The sequence below is a fragment of the Numenius arquata genome, chromosome 4 (genome assembly GCF_964106895.1).
Source record: "Numenius arquata chromosome 4, bNumArq3.hap1.1, whole genome shotgun sequence".
NCBI lineage: Eukaryota > Metazoa > Chordata > Aves > Charadriiformes > Scolopacidae > Numenius > Numenius arquata.
The window spans coordinates 59,089,091-59,108,742 of record NC_133579.1 but is presented as its reverse complement, the minus strand read 5'-3'; the positions used below and the strand labels follow the sequence as shown (position 1 = coordinate 59,108,742).

The 19,652-nt window shown below is 41.2% G+C and overlaps 1 protein-coding gene across 1 annotated transcript in view; it reads left to right on the top strand.

Moving 5' to 3' along the window:
* Positions 1-18,240, top strand: part of DUSP22 (dual specificity phosphatase 22) — a 44,859-nt gene extending 26,619 nt beyond the window's left edge. The window contains exons 4-7 of the mRNA XM_074146415.1: positions 4,304-4,353; positions 9,725-9,799; positions 11,323-11,494; positions 14,367-18,240. Of these exons, the coding sequence (XP_074002516.1) occupies positions 4,304-4,353; positions 9,725-9,799; positions 11,323-11,494; positions 14,367-14,552 (483 nt within the window). The 3' untranslated portion in view covers positions 14,553-18,240. The remainder of the gene's footprint in view (positions 1-4,303; positions 4,354-9,724; positions 9,800-11,322; positions 11,495-14,366) is intronic.
* The last annotated feature ends 1,412 nt before the right edge of the window (positions 18,241-19,652 follow it).

The following is a 19,652-nucleotide window of genomic DNA, read 5'->3' as shown; positions in this document are numbered from 1 at the left end:
TTTAAAAAAATGTGTGTTTGAGGGTAGGGGTCTCTGGTGGTAAAGGTGATTGGAGAAAGGAAAGTGAGCAATGATTTAAAAGTAATAAGTAGAAAGTAGCAGTGAATAGAGATGAGCGGAAGAAAGGTGTGTTCCGTCTCATGGACCTAGGAGCTTGGGTTTGAACATGTTCCATGTGTGTAGAATGTTTTATTACCTGAGAATATACATAATTTCTGTTTAATTAAAAAAGGTTGGATTGATTATTTTTTTTTTAAATGGGTAATCTAGGAAAAAGCTTGTTTGGAAGACAAGACATGACTAACATAGCTGTCAGCTGAAGAAATGTTTGAATAACAATGTATTAGCAGCAGTATTCCATAAATAAAGTGGATGTAATGCTTCAAGTAGGATTTAAAATAATCTTTCTCTCTTCATCAGTTTTTATAATTGCAAGCTTTTCTCTTTGCTTTGAACAAATACCGTGTTTTGGGATGAGCTAGCTATTCTGTGGCACCTGGTTTATTGTGTGTAGGTGAAGTGGCACAATACCTGTTTAGAGTTGTGCTGTCCTCCCTCCACTGAATAACTTTTTGAGAACTGTCATTCCTAGGGAATAAAATAGTTAATTTTAAAAAAATAAATAAAACACACATCCAGACGGTTGACATCAAATTTGTATTTTTGTCTTACCATCTTTATTAACATGCAGTTTTAGTTCAACTTTGTATATTGCATTTGCAACCAGACTCAAGTTTATTTAATGAAACTGCAGACTGGGTGCTGGTTTGGAGCTTGTTGAAATGTTCCCTAGGAGCTGGTTTGCTTGACTCTCCAACAATCTCTTGATTTAGCTTACTCTGGTTTAGTCACTGTTTCAGTGATTGTTGCCTTCTTGCTTCTTATGCTTTGCAGTTTCAGAATGGCACAACAAACTGCTAAGTAATAAAATAGCAATGTCTCTTTTTTTTTTTTTTTTTTTTTGCATGGTAGTACTCTGTCTAAAATGTTGTAGGTATTTACTTGTTTGGTTGGCATAAACTGTTCTGCTGTGAAAGGTCCCTTTGGGACAGTTCTTAGGTGGTATCTTCAGGGTATGTGCACAGGAAGGACAGCAGTGTCTTGAGGCACAAATATACAAATAATATTATGATCCTGGGTAGTTTTTTTGAAAAAAGTCAGAGACAGCAGGGTTCAGTAATTAAATATCTTCCTATTGCCAATATGTTTAAAAAAGAAAGTCTGTCCAGCATATGTGAGGAAAAGCTTATTCCAGGAATCAACATATGAATATCTACACAGAAAATCCCTCGACTCTCATTTATGAATACCTGCCCTATATAATCTTGTGTCATTGTTGTATTTCAGGTATCCAGTTATAGTGAATGATATTTGATCCTATTATTATCGTTGTTAATTTCAACCAAGAGAAGCAAAACTTGATAGTAGGGTGGGATCCTTAGGAGTTACCAACTCTGGCCAAACTGTTTGGGTCAAAGTGACTTGAGAGTTTCACTGTTGATTTTTGTGGGACTCAGGTTAGGTCATTGCACAGTACTTCTGAAATCCCACCTCTATTTCTGAGTTGAGTGTGTGATTATTTCCTCACAGGGAGGGGTCCATCACCACAGCCTTCCAAAAACACCATACAAGTGACACGCATCGGTCAAAATGCCAAATTCCAGTAACTTTAACCATCTCCTGCCTGAGAAGCTACGTTAATAAGGCTAATAGACTGATGCTGAGCATTTGCAAGCACAGTAGTGAAAAGAGCGCTGCGGGCTTCACTGGAAGTTGTAAGTGCTGAAGACCTCCAGGATCAGGCTCTGGATGAGCCATTCAGTGCCATGTGCGGTCTCTCATAGGCTAGTTTCATGCTTGCTTGCGGTAGTGGGAACTAGCCAGCCATGACAAAAAAAGAACATTGTGGGTCTTAAACTTGTGCTGGTGCTACTTCTGCTTTTAAAGTGATCATGATCTGAAAGCCCCTCTGCACTCAGCCTGTGAAAAGCACTCAGCATGTGCCATAGCTTCTGAAATCTGCGGAGCAACTTGCATCAGTGCGTGCCAGAGCAACGAACCTTCTGGCACATAGCGTGCTCTGGAGTTAACCCATCTCCTACCTTCAATTTTCTTCCTGTTTTTTTTCCCTTGGTGGTGCAGAGTTCAGTGGCAGGGAGTTGTCTAGAGGTGTGGGGGGAAGAATAGCATGTAAATTTACTTTCAGGTCACAGGCCCTCATTCTACTGGAGTGACTCACTTGAAGTGATACTAGTGTCCCAGATAAACCTCTCAGATGCGTCATACAAGACACTTATCGTAATTAATCTATCGCAATATAGTTGTCATCCTTGGCTCAGCAGCCTATCAATATATGTATTACTGCTATATTGTCTTTCTAAATGTATGTATCTGTGCAAGCTGTTGAGGATCAGCTTATGGCTGTGGAGCCATCCTAGTTTCCCACAGCAGGCATCCCCTCTCCCAACACAAGGCAGGAGGGACTGTTACTTGTTGATGCCATTACCTCTGGCAGCAAGCTGCTTTGCTTTGCAAACTGACTTCATTCTTATTCTCTCTCCCCTTAGTTGCATTTTGCCATGCAGCTCTCACGCAAAATGCCACGTGCTGTCACAGGCTTGGTGTTGTCCTGGTGGTGCCTTCTCCCTCATCAGGTGCTGCCATGTCTCCATCTCTACGCTTAGGCACTGTCTGCAGAGGCTTCCCCACTCTGATCCTGCCTGCCCCAAACCAGAAGGCCATACAGAGAAGCCACTTTCCTCTGGTTGTGACACACTGGGGATGGCCTATCAGAGTGAGGAAGCTTGGTAAAGCATGGTGGGGACAGGGTAGGCTCTCAAATCTGTGGCTGTGAAGAAGGCACTGGCTGAAGGGGTTCTGGGGGTTCTGCTGGGTTGAGAAAATGGCTGGTGCCATGTGTAAGTGGTGGTGAAGAGATGTGGGTGAATTATCACCACATCTTTTCTGACAGTGGTGAAGTTCATGCCCCTTGCAGAGGATTAGCATGATGGTGCATCATGGTGCCCAGGGGTCAGGACCTCTTATAAAAGGGACTGCTCTTTGGTGTGAGACGGCAAGTGAGGTAGCAAAGTGTGTGTAGGGGGAACAGAGGGATTCCTGAGCCAGCAAAGCAAAGATGGTGTTGGAGAAGATACTGCTTCAGGTAGTATCGCAGTTGAGCAATGAAAATCCTCTCCTTGTCCCAGCTGGCAAATGAAATGCCTGGTAGATACATGTTGTGTTCCACCTTGTTGGCAAAGGATCTCTTATAGATAAGTGTGACTTCCCATGTATGTTGTTGAATATGCAGGACTATTACAGGGGGTTGCATTGTTACCTAAAGATAAACTACGGTGCATTTTGTGGTAGACCTTTTGCTGTGAATTCTTATGTTTACAAGTACATCTGAAAAATTCGTAACTTTGTATCTGAGATGAGTCAAAAGACTTCCAGGGAATTATTAAGTTTTTAATTAGTTAGTTTTTTATTAGTTGGTGTCTGAGCTGCAGCCTATATTCTTGGAAGTCCTATTTGAGAAGTTAGCTAAATATGCTTTCAGAAATGTTCTTTTTCTTAACAGTCATAGGAGCAAAACAAGCTTTGAAAATAAAATTACAGTTAAAATGAGCGTTGACAATGCAAAACAGTAGTGTATGATTACAGTGTTGTTTTAAATATACCCAGTAACATTTTTAATGCATCAGAAATGGTTATCTAACTTCCCTAATTGATGTTGTAACTTACTATGATAGCTGACTAAGAAAGTGAGGCTAACTTTGTGGAAGAAAAGTGTACATTTTACAGTTGTCCTTCTTGAAGTTTCTCAAAAATAAAAACCAAAACCCATACCACAAACATGTTTCTTCTCTGAAATGCATTTTGTTTGGTTTATCAACTAGATAAAGAAAAATGATTGCATTGGATCAAAACAAATTGCTTATCACAATTTTAGGTTGTAGCATCTGTTCAGAGAAAGGGAAGCGGGCAAGATGCAACTTAATTTTATTAGAAATGTAGGAAGAATGAGATTTTTAGTAAAGATGCTTCTATTTTAAAAAGCTTGCTATTGGGCCTTGGGAGAAGCATGACTAAGGTACGTGCTGGTGTCTTAGCAACAAAGCAGATGTGAACACAGTGTTTTAAAATCTGGCAGCATAGAGGTGATCTCTGTTTGTCTGAACAGTGATGTGCCTTCCTCAAAGTCAATAAAACTGCACCAGTCTAGAGCAGGACTTGTGCGGTGGTAGATAAATCTATTTAACTTGGATATTTTCTTCTCATTCATTTTTGCTTCTTTACACAGGGAGTGAAGTATCTGTGCATTCCGGCTGCTGACTCACCCTCGCAGAACTTGTAAGTTTTCTTTAAAAATAAATCACAAAATCCTAGAAATCCCTCAGTACTGTGGTGCCTGTTTTACAATGAGCTGAAAGATCCGATTCTGATCTCTCACAAGTATTACACAGATGTGGTTTTTAATCCGTTAAGAAAACACAGTTAACACTTAATTCCAGCCACTTTAGTTCAGACCCTGCTTTTTGTGTGTAAGGGTTTGTAGGAGAGTCAGTATGAAAACACTCTTCATTTGTGGCCTTAAACTTCAGGAATTCCTTAACGAGTCTGCTTCTAATTTAGCCCCAGTTCATTGTAGCCATTGGGGTTGTTTTTTTTAAAACCTTTTTGTTTGGCGGTTCTTTTTTGTTAGCTCTATCTGCAGCCATTAACAAAAAGAAAATATTTGAAAGAGGTATGAAGCTTGGTGCCTCAACAGTTGGAATAAATTCCTCACAGCAGGCCTTCAAGATAAAGTCCCAGTGTGCAAACTACCCCTGCCAACTATCTGCTCTGGACATCTTGGACCTGCCTCAGAAGGCCCCACTGCTCTTAGTAGTAGGCTGGCACGGTGGGGAGTTTCTGCCCTGCAGTGACTCTTGCCTTGAGGATATATGTACTGAAACTACGGTGTCCCAGCCTCGCTCTTTCTCATCTCTGCTAACGTTCATGAAATGCTAATTGACTTGCCCTTGGTTTTAATGTTTTGAACCATTAAGCATAGCAAGTCTTGATTCCAAAGAGAAATCAAAACAGGTTTTGTAAGAGAACTTGGATGGTGACCAACTCTTTCTTCTAGAGCTCACTGTTTATGTTGGGGAGAAGTGAGGGGGGTTTCAGCCACATCCTGCTACCAAGTTTTGTAGAGAAACAAGTATTTGAAAGAGCCTGGTAGGTACGGAAGGAAACGCAGCACTGCTTTTCTCTCACATCGCAGCAATATTCCGGCTCATGCTTTCGGGGTATATTTTTAGGGTATATGTTTCTCGTACTCTAGAAAGATTCCAGCATGGCATTTGATGTGTGGTGATTTGCCTTTCATTCTGTATTTCTGTCTTGATTTTAGGGGAAGGGGGGGAAAAGCCCCAACTCACAATAAAAAACACCTCAAAGCCCTAAATTTCGAGACAGGTCTGTAGTGAGAAAGCAGACAGCTAATTGTCTTTGTCCTGGGCAACTTTTGTCGCCTTAATACTTAAATATAAAGAAATAAATGTAAAAAAATCATTTTGGGAAAGAAAAAATATGAGATTAGAGGGATACATTGACATGTCAATTTAATTGCTTGTTGGTATTCTGAGATCTGTAGCATTTCTGAAAACATTTTGCAAATCTCCTTCCTTTGTTAATAGAGATCTGGATGAATTTGGAATGGAAATAGAAAGGATGGCATTTGTAATGAACATAAATCAATGTACAATTCAGCCCCCTCCTTCGCTGTTTGAAAAAAACCCTCTGTCGCTTGAGCTGTCTGGCACAGTACCAAAGCTCTTAAAGCATCAGTAAAAAGATACAATATTTGCATGAGTATTGTTTCTGTTATGCTGCAGACATCTAAAATACTTGCTTTGGTATCAGGTGGTTGCAAGCAAACGTCATTACTTCTAATACTGATACGTTTTATCACTTAAAATAAAACTTGATGAGTAACTGACTTTTCTTTTTTGCTTTATACAGTCCAGATCTTCAAGTAAAATCAAATCATGATGCTTGCAAATAGCAATGTTGCTTGATTGTATGCTCAGTCTTCTGAAAGCAAGAGGAAGCTGTCTTTGTTCTGTCTGTGAGGATTTGACACAATCCTATCTAGGAGCACTCCTATCTACTGCCCATGCCCTCTGTGGAGGGAGGGGTAGCTGGGGAACAAGAAAGGGAATTTCTCCCTCTGCATCATCTTTGTGTATCTGTCTTCTTTCAGAAGAGGAATTCTAGTGGTGTCAGGAAGAAAAATAGCAGCATCCTATATTGCAGGTCCTTATGTTTTCTTTGCAATGGTTGACAGGCACAGCTGACCAGATACACACTGCTGTTTTGTATGCCTCTCCCAACAGCAAAGTTTATAGAGGCTTTGCTGCTACTTTACAACTGCTGGCAGGTTGATAACGTCCAACTGAAAATTTTTACCCATGGAATTCTGGGACTGTGAGCTGTTAATTTGATTCAGCTCAGTTTTTCTGAGGGGAAACTTCTGATTTCTTATGTGTGTAACGTACACTTACTCCTAGTAAGCTTGTTTAGGAGCTCCTTTCCTCAGAGGAATGAATTGCCAGGGAAATACAGCAGGGATTCCCCTGTTAACGTGTGGGTATTCACTAAAGTGGCTCAAAAGCTTGCTTCTACTCCGATGTTCTGCCCCTACCAAGCATAGGAATCAAACAGTTGCTTTTGAGACTCAAAGTGCTTCCTAGCCGTTAAATCAGTGTTTTCCCTGGACTGTGAGAATTTTACCTTAGGCCTTTGACTTCTCCAGAAATGTCATCTCATACAGACCCTGTTGCTAAAAAGGTAATTCTATAAAAATCAAATCTTCCCTTCCTGTCCTGTTCCAGCTAATTGTCATAGGCTATGTGTTTCTAAGTAACTAACCTCCAACGGTCAAGGCTGTTAGTGGTGATAATACAGAAGCCAGATAACCTATTAAGAAAATTAGGTGGATTTTTGTTGCATTTACATAGCCAAAGGAAAGAAACATGAAGATGCTTCTTCCTATCTGATTTGGATGCTTTCTTTTTAACCTTTATAATATTCGTAGAAGTCTGACTAGCAATGAATGAATATGTAGATCTGGCATCATAACTGTGCCCTCAGCCTAGTTTTGGATTATCCAGCTTGCTAATGCATAAGTTTAGCTAACTTTTACAACATGCTGGTAGAGGCACTGTACTGGTTCTTCTTCCTGTGGTGTTTTCCCACTGTGAAGATGATGCAGTTCAGGACCCAGCTTTAAGCTGGGAGATGTAAAAGCCAGATAGCATGTAATAAATTGTCTTGAAGTAACTGTTTAGTCCAACAAATAGGCTGCAAATCAACACATTTGTCAAGTGCTTTCCTGTTACAGATGATAATCAACTGTTCTGTGGTTAATGTAAGACTTGCCATTCTTCTTTGTGTCTGGCCCTTACCACACAGCTAACCGGTCCTCACTCTTAGTTTTCATGAGAGAACCCAGTACCATAGGGTTGTGGAGGAGTAGTACATTTCTCCTTTGCTTTGACTCAAGGTGAGGAGGAGCTATGGTTCTGCAGAACAGTGTGAATTCTAGACTTGGCTATTTCTCTTCTTGTTTTCATGAATGCCTTTAAACACACTTCACAGTGTGTCAGCAGACTGAGTGTCAGCAATAAGGAAGGGCGAATAAAACCGAGTGAATGGAGTTCAGTGCTAGCTATATTTAGTACTTTGCAAAGGTGTTATGCTCATTCACAGATATTTTTCAAACCAAAGCATTGAAGTGTTTAACCAAAACTTGTGCTAGACCATTGAAATGAATTCACTGGTGCTTGGAGCTGTGCTGTTGGCCAGATTTTCTAGAGGGAAAGAGAAAAGATGGGTGTATGAGAAGATTGGGAAGTTGTCAATCCAGCCCTAACCAAGTTTCATTTGACCGAATCCATTCAGTCTCGGATCAGTGCTCCTTCATTGTGCAATAGCAACACCTCTTGCACACACAGCCAAATGTCTTATTTGTCCCCTGCGCTCACTTACTTGAAGCTGCACGTGTCCCGCAGGCAGACCTGAGCACCATGATTTGTTAGAACTCAGCCAGTAAAAATGTTTTGGAGCAGCAGTCTGAGTAGAAATGCATTTGTAAGGCTTCCTCCCTCTTCTTCACTCATCCCACACACTTGATCGGTTTTTTGAGAAGCGTAAAATCCTGAGTTGACATCCTGCCCTAAAGCTCAGGGTTGTGTCATGCCTTGAGGTTTTCCAAATAAGTCACCCAACTCTTCCAGCTGTATTCTCCGTGTTATATCCAGTGGTGCAAGATCTGCCTTGGAGAGGGAGTCCTGGGCTTTGGGATTCCTCTTTTTGGGTATTTCAGCTTAGACATTATCACCTTTGCAAGTTCCACAGGTACTGCCACTGTGTTGCATCACTGTTGTCCTCCTCCGGGTCTGAGTGTTTATAGTATCAGCAGCTGCACTGTTGGGCAGGAAGGAAAGCTTCCTTTTATGTGGGTATTCCTGATTTTTGTGTGGCTGCTGGTGCTGGGCTGAGGTTTTTTTCTTTTACCCTTGTGGTATACTATTCACCCTGAGAGGGGAAACATCTTGAATACAGGACGTTGTGTTTCATGGGTGTTGAGCGCAGTGCGCTTTCAGGTTCGTCTTTGCCGATAAGTAAACTGCTGACTGCCCCTTAAGAAGCTCTCTCCTCTCTCTGTGTCACATGCATTGCTGCTGCTTGTGAGCTTAAACTGCAAGAGCACTCAAAGGCCACAGTATTGAACCAAGAGGTGCTGCTTGCACCTGTAGTAAACTGCAGGCAGCCCCAAAGGCTTTGCAGTCTGAAAGGCAGAAGTCGGATGAGCAACTTGGGGCTGGGATGTAAAGAGGTGACGCTGCAGATTTGCTGAGATGACGGACAGCTGTCCAGTTCTTTCCTTCATACTTGCCCCACTTACAGCGAAGAGGCATGTGTGAAGGATAATGAGAGTACAAACCTTAAGGTTTGTAAACTGAGTCTTTATCTTCTCAATGTTTTCTCCTATGTGGCTAGAAAAAGGGTAGGCTGTAGGCAGGGTCTGGCTGGCACCCTGAGTAAGGGCAGCCAGAAGGGGTACTACACTCTGAGGGGAGGAGACTGGAAGGAGCTGAAGAAGACAGGGCTTGTCTGAAAACTTTTTCACAGTAAAGACAAAAGGGAAAGACTTCATGTTGAAAGAAAAAAAAATCATAACATTTTGATGTGTCCTAGTACATGGTTTGAAGGAGGAGGTGAAGTCAAAATTAAGCTTAAGTTTGGTAGTGGGTAGTAGATGCCTCTTTGTGAGAGATGATATACCTTAAAAACTGTTCATGTAACTGTACTGAGTTTCATCTGACATCTGAGCATATGCGAGAACATACGAGGTCAAGTTACTAGTTTAAAGAGGAATAAAACGCAAACTGAAATACAGACTTGACAGTCATCAGAAAAAAGCATTTGTTAATGTTTATCACATTGTAGTACCTAAGGTACCAGTTTCTTCTTCAGGTAGAGTGGAGAATAACTATGCCAGTGAGTATTGTGTTTCATTGGCAGACACTAACTTTTACCTTGTATGACCTGTATTCAGTTCTAAATTCTAGAAACAGTGTTAAATGAGCTTTCGGATACATTTCTCTCTTTCTAAGTAGTGATTTTACTAAATAGAGCACTTTCTTTATTCCCCTTCTGCTTCTGTTTTCAGGGCAAGGCATTTCAGAGAGAGCATCAAATTTATCCATGAGTGCCGGCTTACAGGTGAAGGCTGCCTGGTTCATTGGTATGTATACCATTCACTGAAGAGGCTTCTTAAAGGTTTCTCTAGCTTCATTGGATGTTCATTTTAATAAGTTAGTGTTCATCTCTATATTACAGCAAAATCTTCTTAGACTGAAATGCCCCTTTTATTTAAAGAGGCTGAGAAGATTTGCAAATGCTATTAAAGCCTCATGCTAAGACTTTTGAGTCACTGGGGTGGGCAGCTGCCCAGAGATAAAAAGTCCGAGAAATTCTTCTTGACCTTTTCTTCTTATCAAACCTTTTTGTAGGATTGATTTGACTAGAAATGTATTGACTAGAGACAGATTATTTATTTCCCATTATTTTAATCACTGTATTTTTAAAGATGATTTCCATAATCATAATAATTTTATTAGTTTCTATAACAGCGATTTTGGTGACTTCAGAGTTGTTAAAAAATAATTTTCCCCTGAACAGAAATTGATTTTTTTTTTTCCTCTTTTTTCTTTAAACTGCTGAAGCATTCAAACGTTGCTTTTGTTAATAGCAAGTCTCTGATTGGAGAGATGCTTCTGGGACTGTAGAGAATAGAAAAGGAAATCCCACCCTGGGTTTTTTTTCTTGCTCTGTGCTGTTGGTTGTAGTCTTTGTGCTGCATGTCCAAGTGACATAGCTGAGTCTATATCTGTAATCACAGTCATCTTGTGATTTGAACACTGGACTTGTACATGGGCCCTGAGCATAAATTCTCAGTTTGCTACCGACTCATGATAGGGCTGGACACAAGTCATTTGGTCCATCTCCATGTATGTAAAACAGGAATAATTTGTCTGAATTCTGATAGAGTTTTAAAAAACAGATTTAAATTTGTGAAGCATTTCAAAAGCACAAAGTGTTCTCAAAATGCCAAGTAAAAGTGTGGCATAAATGTAACTCAAACATTTTTTTTTATACTCATAATAGTAACGGTTGTGAGGTTTTTTTTGTCCAGCGCTGTCAAAGCAGTAACAGTGAATGATTCTTACTTTATCCCAGCATTTCACGTAGGGAAACTGGAGTATTGACAGTTGAAGTTGCACGGTGCCTGGATAGCAGAAAGAGGAAAAGAGCTCAAGCAACCAGATGTATTTTAACAGTTCAGTTAAAGTTCATTTCAGCCCCATGAAATTGAAGCCTTTATTCACGGTGGAGAGGGAACAGTCTTATTTAACTGCTTTGATCTATACAGGCAGAAGAAAGTGGGTGACGTTTCCAGCTTATTAAAAACCAAATCTAACGTAGAATGTGTGCACTGTCCCCTGGTTTTGTGCAGACTTAATACTTATTTCTTTCTTTCCAGTCTCATGAATTACCACTCAGAACCCACTCTCTTGGTCTTGTCATAGGTTTGTTCTGATGCATTTGAAAAAGCAGCACCACAACCTTTTAACTGAAATAATGTAATATTTCTTCCTGGTGGCAAGCAACACAGCAGTCTGCTGTGATGCTGGGAAGTGATGCTTTGAACTGTGATAGATGAAGTACAGCACTACTTCAATTTATTTCATCTCCTTTTTCATTCAGCCTTGCGGGTGTCTCCAGGAGTGTAACGTTGGTGGTTGCCTACATCATGACTATCACAGACTTTGGTTGGGAAGATGCACTGTCTGTTGTCCGTGCAGCGAGATCCTGTGCCAATCCTAACATGGGCTTCCAGAGACAGCTACAGGACTTTGAAAAACATGATGTTGATCAGGTAAATGCACTACAGACAAAAGAGCTGTGAAACACAACCCCCAAGTCTCAGATCATGGGCTACTTCTCATTATTTTGGGGCCCAGGTGGTTTATCCAACTCCCTTTTTTCGCTTTGAGGGAGTAGCTTCTTTGCCAAGCCTGCTCCACATGGGAGATGCGAATAGCACTGAAGGTATCAGGGAATTCTGTATGGGAGAAGAGACAAAGTACAATATCTAAACACACCTCTTGCCCAGCTGTGCTCTCAATCCAGTGATTACTTAATGTGTGCTAAGACCCAATACAAGACTGACACCTTTAGAGGGGTAAAAACTAAAGACTGAGTTGCTCAGAATGCAACAGAGTGACCAACCTGTAAGTACCAGTTGCATAAAAATTGTAGGTTCCCCCCCAACACATTCATTTGGAATAGTAAGCAGGAAAGAAATCATAATCAGAAACCTTATCCAGGAGTTAAACTAGGTTCTGATTATGACTTACGTGTCGTGTTTCCCCTCCACTTTCTGTGGCTTGAGACTTTCTGATGTGTAGAGCAGTCTCAAATCTGACCCTTTTTTTTCTTAACCTTTGAAGGTTTTGTAGGACTAGGAGAATTGAGGGAACAGTAAGACTGCGAAGTGGTTTTCATAAAACAAAAATCAGTTTCTTACCCTTAAAAAGAACCATCCCACGCAAAAGACCTGCTCCTCGTGGGTGGTCGGTGACTTCCACTTATGTTAACAAGCTACTCTGGCTGTCCCCTCTGTTTTCCATTGCTCAGCATGTTGCTGTTCTCTGGGCTCTTGTGCCTATTGTGCTTGTTAAAAACCAACAACAACAACAGAGGCAAACCAAAATCGGAAAGCAAAATACATGAGGCAAAGGATGTTGTGCTTTTTTTATTCCATCCCTGTCATTCTGCTGCAGAAAGCTCAGAGTTTAGAAATTACCATTTGTTTTGCATGATGCAGTTTGCAACTGTAAATATTTGCGTTTTTTTAATATTTAACTGAATGTTTCCTGGATCGTTTGGAACTGGTGTAAATTGTAGAGCAACCGATTTTTAAGAGACAAGAGTCAGAGGGGGACTTTCCAGAGTTGTCTCCTTCCTCCCTTACAGTCATTTCTACTCTAATTGGTCTGGGCTAACAGCAATGACAATTAAGGCTATATGCAAATAGCCTGATAAAGACAGTAACGTCTCTCTTTTTTCATCCACCATGGACGGCACATTCTGCCTTTTTTCACTGAGGGGGAGGCAGTAGGTTGCAAAAAGAAATATCCACCTGTAGTCACTGGCCGCGCTGTAGTTTCCTACTGTCTCTTAACAGCAACCACATCCTTAGCAGGTGTCTGTTTACACACCTGATTTCAGTGGAATAATGCCATCTGCCAAGGGCGTGAACTTTTTTCTGATTTCAGCAGCATGGGTGTTTTGCTGTGCCACTATAGGGTGATATCCTGTGGGGTTTCTGGAATGGGGTCCCTTAGATCTTGGCCTTGCAGGAAGGGGTCACAAAGGCCATAACATGGTTTGCAGCAATTCCAGACCTTCCACATGGTAGCCTGAGGCTTCAGATTTTACTCGAAACCTTACAATCTTTTAGGAATGGGAGGGGATAACTGTGGGTGAGGTCATGTCTCCCGGTGTCCTAGTAAATAGTCTTATGGATAAAGCTGTCCATGAGCCACGAACCGGACAAAGCTATTGAAGTTAAGGTTTGAAAAATGATCACAGGAATATTATCCCCACTGGAACAGAACAGTTGGGGTGTTTGTCTACTTGCTGCTTCTGCAGAGAAAAGCAATTAGATTGTCGGGAATGACTAAGTGGACTCAAATTCTTCCACTGGCGAAGAAATGACAGGGAAGGATATGATAAAGGTCTATAAAGTTGAGTGGAATAGAGAAAGTGAACAGGTGTGATTTATGCTCTTCCCTGTAATGTGAGAGGGAGCTATCGATTGGCAGATCTCAGTCAAGGAAAACGAGGGGGATTTAAACAATATGTACTTATGGAGCTTCTTGGTGTCCAGATATCTCATGGTAAAAAATTTGTGGATTCAGAAGGTGATCTCATGGCAGAAAAATTCATTTGTTGCTATCAAACACAAAGATACTGCCTCAGCCTCTGAAAGTTCCTGAGTCGAAAATTGCTGGAAGCTGAGGAAATGAGCAGGGAAAATATCCCACCATTATTGCCCTGCCGTTGCCTGATTCTTTCTTTGGCATTTACATCTGGCTACTCTCATACCAGGATACGGAGCTGGACTGACCTTCAGCTAGCTGGACCTGGTACATCTCTTGCCATGTAGCATATTGAGCTATTTGTATCAGTAACATGTAGGGTCCTATTCTATAGTTTTTAAAGCCCCTGGTCTTTTTCTTCCTAGAAGATGCCTTTCCCGATTATCTACAGTACACTTTTTTTTACTACTGATGTTTGTGGGCTCAGGTTGAAAAACCCATATGAGTGGTTCACTTTCTTATCTTCAGTCTTCTTGTGGCCTGTTGTGACTTGGGCAAGTTGGCCGATCATATTAGCTTCCATGCTTATTCATCTCATTGTATATGCAACAGGAGGAGGGTGCTTTTAAGTCCAGGACATCCTTGCCTGGTGGGTGTTTCTTACTCCATATTACTCCAGTCAGCCAAGCTGTTACACAAGTGTGTCATTTTAGGGGATATAAGGATCTCTGTGATTTCAAATGCGTGTTTCTGAGCCTATTTATTCTGTGCTGTTATTGGAGTACATGCAATATTTGGAGCACTCTTCTTTAAACTAGTTATGTTCTTAAAGGCTCTTGAAATTCTGTAGGATAGGAGGGAATATCTGCATCAGTCTCATGTTACTGTTCCATCATGTTGTATATGTATGTTCAATTTCTGCAGTTCAGGCAGTGGCTGAAAGAAGAATATGGGGAAAACTCTTCTCAGGATCTGCAAGAAGCCAAAAGTCTTCTGAGCAAATATAAAGAGCAGGCAGAGTTGCAGCAGAATACTGGAGGAAGACAGTGGAATAACAACTTCTCATCTGTGCCGTCCCTCTCATACAGCAACTACACAACAGAGACCTAATCGTAGGAGGTTGATTTTTCTTCTTTCTACCTTTGAAAAACATCTTGCCATAATTTCCATCCCATCTTCAAGACTCAGCAGTAATCATGCAAACAGTTGATTTGTAGAAAGCTTCTTGATGAAAATACTGCATTGTGTGTGTGTGCGTGTATGAGTGTGTTTCACACAGTTTTATAATTTGGGCAGGATCAAGCTCTCTGTATGCCCAGAGACATGATCCAGTTACTGTGGCTGAGCCAGTTTGTCAGTCAGCCACAGCTATTATCCCCTTGTGCCCACATTGCCTGGCATTTGCCGTGAGGTTAGCTCAACTCCTTTCATTGTAGGCTAGCAAAGGGCTCTGAGAGATGAAGTCTGGTGATTGAAGCTGTGGCAGTTTGACATCTCTGCACTATTAACGTGGCAAAAATGTTATTGCACCTGAAGAAGGGCACTCAAGTCTGTGTCTCTGCTGCTCCTGTTCACAGTCCATTGGCAGGTAATACTGTGGGGATGGGCTTGAACTTGAGTGCTAGGCTGCAAACTGGAGCAGGCGAGATATGGGTACACGTACCTTTCTATCAACAGTAGCATCTAGGAGAGAAGTGGGACAGACAGCTCTGAGTAATAACATCTTCAACTGCCACAGTTGTACTTGCTTCAGTGCACGTGAGGCAGAGCTGTCGGTGGAACTGCTGCAGACCAAGAGCACCGAGGCTGTTACCACAGCTCAGCTGATGTGCAGTGATTTAAGCCGTGGTCCCTTGATTGTGCATCTGGTCTCCCAATATAAGCTTTGCTGGAGAATAGTTTATCAGATCTCCAGTGCTGCTGAACTTCATTCCCTGTGGAACACGTGCCTCTTCAACACACGCCCCTGCGCACATGATAACGTGTCTCCAAAGAGTGGGCTCGGTGTGAGTGCGAGCACCTGTTTCTTTGCTTGTGCTGTGGTTTGCTCTTTGACTTCAGCTACCTCAAAAATGCTGTTCTTGTCATTGTGGTTGTAAATGCAACCTTGAAAATTGCCTTGAGTAATCTTAATCTGACACTGAGTGAAGTAAGTAGGGGTGTGTGTGTGTGAGTGTGTGTGCGCATGTATATTTCACAAAAGTCTCTATTTGAAAATTTTATTGTTTTCTTTTAAAACCGCCCATATTTCTCACTGGTTTAAAAATTGAGTTGTTTAACTTCAACTTTCTGCCATTTTAAAACCACTATATATTTTGCGGTGATCAGATTTGTAGGAATGCATTTGTAAAATATATTTTAAACTAGGTTAAAACTAGGGGCCGTAATCTGCTCCTGGTAACATTGTGTGTTTCTGGAATGGAGCCATTGCCTGACTTAAGTGTATTCTAAGAGTGTAACTTCAAATATGTCACCAGGGATGCTGGGCAGCATATTGATTTCTGATCGTGTAATGGGAGGTGGCACTGATACCAAGATCATGGTTTCTTATCTTTGACTCAGAGGATGAAAGGCCTATTTTTCTTAAAGATTCCATAAAATAAAAAATACCTCCCAATCAGCCAGGATATTTATAAAAGAGAAACAAAAAAACTCCATCACTTGTTTAAATGTGGTGTGTATACCATGCTGAAAGCTGAGCACTGAGTAAGAAGCAGTCAGCGTACTAAATAGGCTGTTGTCACTTTCAGTTCTTTGGTACTCTGACCTCCCGTCTCTTCATAAAATTCCTCTTCAGGTGACTTCCTGCTTGCTTTGGGTGGCAGCGAATTCTTTCGATGGGAGCAAGGCTTTTGGGGTCAAGTAAGCTCTGGCTGTTTAATATCTGTTGTTAAGTATCTTCAAAAAATATGTGTTATGGCCTGTGAAATGTGGATCTTGCTTATCAGTAATTGCCAAAAAGGAAAAAAAGGGAATGGAGTGGAACTGGCTGGACCGTTTCACCTGAGTCCAGGCCTGCACCAGGGTTCTCATTGCACTAAGGGCTTTAAGTGTACTGAACACAGCGAGAGTAGGATAATCCTGCCTGTGTTACAATAAGGGATGCTGTTGCATTTGGGAAAGATGCTGGAATTGACTTTGTTTTCAAGCTTGTAGCTAAATGAACCACTACCTATTTGGGATATCCAGCAAGTCCTCTGCGTTTGCCTGGTAACAGAAATACTTGGGCTTTTCTCAAAGATGATGATCTGCAAATAATTGGCTGCTTAGGAATTCCAGCACAGCAGTCCCCTCCATGCTCTGAGGGCAGATATGCTAATTGCAAAACACTTTTTTCCTCGCTAACAGGGTCTGACGTGTTCAGGATGCTGGTCTGTTTCTTCAGCCCTCTACTCCTGATATGTAGTGCAACTTCAGCTCGTCCACAGAGGGCAGCTTTGCCAGAAGCGTTCTGCCTGTGCTCTTGCAGGTCTCCAGGCAGCCCATCCTGTAGCTGACTGCCAGCGCTCTGTATCCCGTAACGCTTCTGGCACTCTCCTCCTTGCAGTAGTAACCTTGTGAGCGCTGGTAAATTGACTAGTCTTCTTTCTGTTCTGACAAATATAAGGCAGAATGGGAGACATCTGTTAATGATCGTGTGTCCAGGATTATTCTGTACTGGATATTTTTTTAATAGTTTGGTTACCCCCAAAGAGTCGGTCCCACAAATATATGTATTATTTTTGTTTTAGAACAAAACAACTGAGTTTGGCTTTAAGGCCATATAGCCACATCAGTGTGCATTATGCTGCAGCTCAAAAGCAGATACAGGGTAAAGCAGGAAGACAGAGAGTGTGCCATATTGTCAGCAAGTGGAACTGCTTCTCTCTTTTTATTTTTTATTTTTTTTTTTAAAGACAGAAGTGGTGTTTTCTGTAGTCTCTTGCTTCTACGTCTCGTTCAGTGGTCCGTACATACTTCATACTGCATTTAAGAGTGGTAAAAGAGCAACAGCAGTCTAAGAATCTTGTTCCTGGTTTGTCCATGTAGGGAGCAGAATGATAGTTTACTCCTTTATTTTACCACAAGGTGCAGAAGAGAGAGTAGCTACAGGTCTCACCTTTGGCCTTTTAGAAAGCGAGAGGAGCTAACACAGACTGAGAACGTGACATGATTTGTCTTCCAACCAGCCTTTCAGTGGCAGTTTGTAGGACTTCCCAGCTATCTGGAATATGACTAGACCTCAGTCCACCTCTTAGTAGCTGGCCTTTAGAGTGTAGACGGTGCATTCAGTTATTTTGTTTCTGTACTTCAAAACATTGTCCTCATTTTAATGTTCACTGGAAAATGTATAAAGTTTATAACACCTTATTGGATATCCAGATTTGAAATGTATAATCGATTTTTTTGGGGGGGCTAAACTTGATATCCATGTGTGATTATAAACAAATGTTTAGTGTTATACAATGTAGGTAATGGGTAAACGCATTAGTATTTATTACCCTGATTTTTAACCTGGAAAGAGTTGCTTCCTTACATTTCGTGGTTGAGTGGGAAGATATGGCAAATCATATCTCAGTTTTTTAAAGAGGACAGTAATAACATTTGTTGCTATAATGGCCACTGCCTATAAAGAAGTCAGTGGAAAAATTATAGTAATTACTTCAGCTAGTTTAAAATCTCTAAACCTGGTAAGCTTCTTGATTCTCTGTCTTCCTCTTCCTGGGCATCTTAGTGAAGCCTTGATTTCTTTTTCCAAATGTTTGTATTTAATACGTTCTACAATTTTTTTATAAATAAAAGTAAATGTTAACACCTGATCTGCTTGTGTATTTCTTGAAATAAAAGTCTCTGGAAGGTTTCTACTCACTGTTTGCATCCCTGTAGGTACAGTAAGAGCACAAGATGAACTCATTTTGGTGTATAGAGTATTTTTTTCTCCTGCACACAGAGTTCTTGATTTCCCCTCTCTTCACGAAGTTCTTCCAGGTGGGTTCAAGAATCTGCAGCTCAAGCATCTCTTAATAGTAGTCCCACAAGAGGATGTTGCCTGTTGTTCTCTTATTGTTGCAGACCCATCATTGTGACAAGGTAAGTGGTGAATCCAAATTTTTTATTCTTCTGAAATACATTCTTTTTCCATAGCATGCTGGTCTAGGGCTTAGCTGTAAAACTTAGCTGGTTTACAGATTGCCAAGACTCAAGTCTCTCAGTAGTAGTTTTTCAGAGGAAGCTGATGTAAGTGGCAGATGACTCCTGGGGAGAAAAAAAATAAATTAAAACTTATGCTGTAAGGGGGGTAAAAAACCCCATTTAAATTCCCACAGATAACACTAAATTTCTGGTTTGACACTACCTCTGCTAAGAGGGTAATTCTGCCATTCAAACAATCAAAAAACCCCCTGCCAACCTGAAAGTATGATCAGTCATGCCTAAGTAGCCAGATCAGAGCCATTTAGGTTGTTGCTGAAGGCTGAACTTTGTTCTTGCAGTGGGACTCTCATTGTGAAGGCAACGTTAGAGGGTCGGGCACAATGGGGTTTTGGGTCTTTTCTTTTTGCCCTCTCCTCCCCCCTCCCAGCTCTTGTTAGTTTATGGACCACTGGGAATGTGTGGAAGTTTCCTAAGGGATCACAGAGATTCAACTAACTAATAATATCCTCTACTAGAATAGAGTTAATGGATCTGTAGGTAGCTTAGGATGTGCTAGATGCACCTTGTTCATGATACATTTCGGTTCATCTTCTTCAGTGTAGGTTGGATGGCTCTGACTTCATCAATGTGTGTTTCAGTCCCTTTCCTGTTTTTCTGTGAAAAGAACCTTAAACTCAGTGCAGCCGGCTGTGTGAGTCTTGATTCAGTAATGTAATTACCTCCTTTCTCCTGTTACCTGTAGCAGTGTCTTACATATGTGTGCTAGAGCACTGATGAGACAGAAAACATGTTTAAAATATAAACCCTTGTGAACTAGGAAAATCTCTTAAGTTTTAGAGGAGGCTCCCCCCTACCCCGAGAGGAAAACAGCAGTTTCCAAGTGAAAAACGTGCGGCTTCTTTGTCTTCCTTTTGACTGCTTGGCACCTCTCAAGGGAGATTTTTATCCAAATCACATGTAAAAATTGTGCTGCAACCATGGTGCCATGCTACTGTTCCTAACTGTATATGTCGTGTCATTCAATGTTATATGTAACTGTTATGAGTAGTAGAAAATGGCAGTTCTGATTTGATTCAT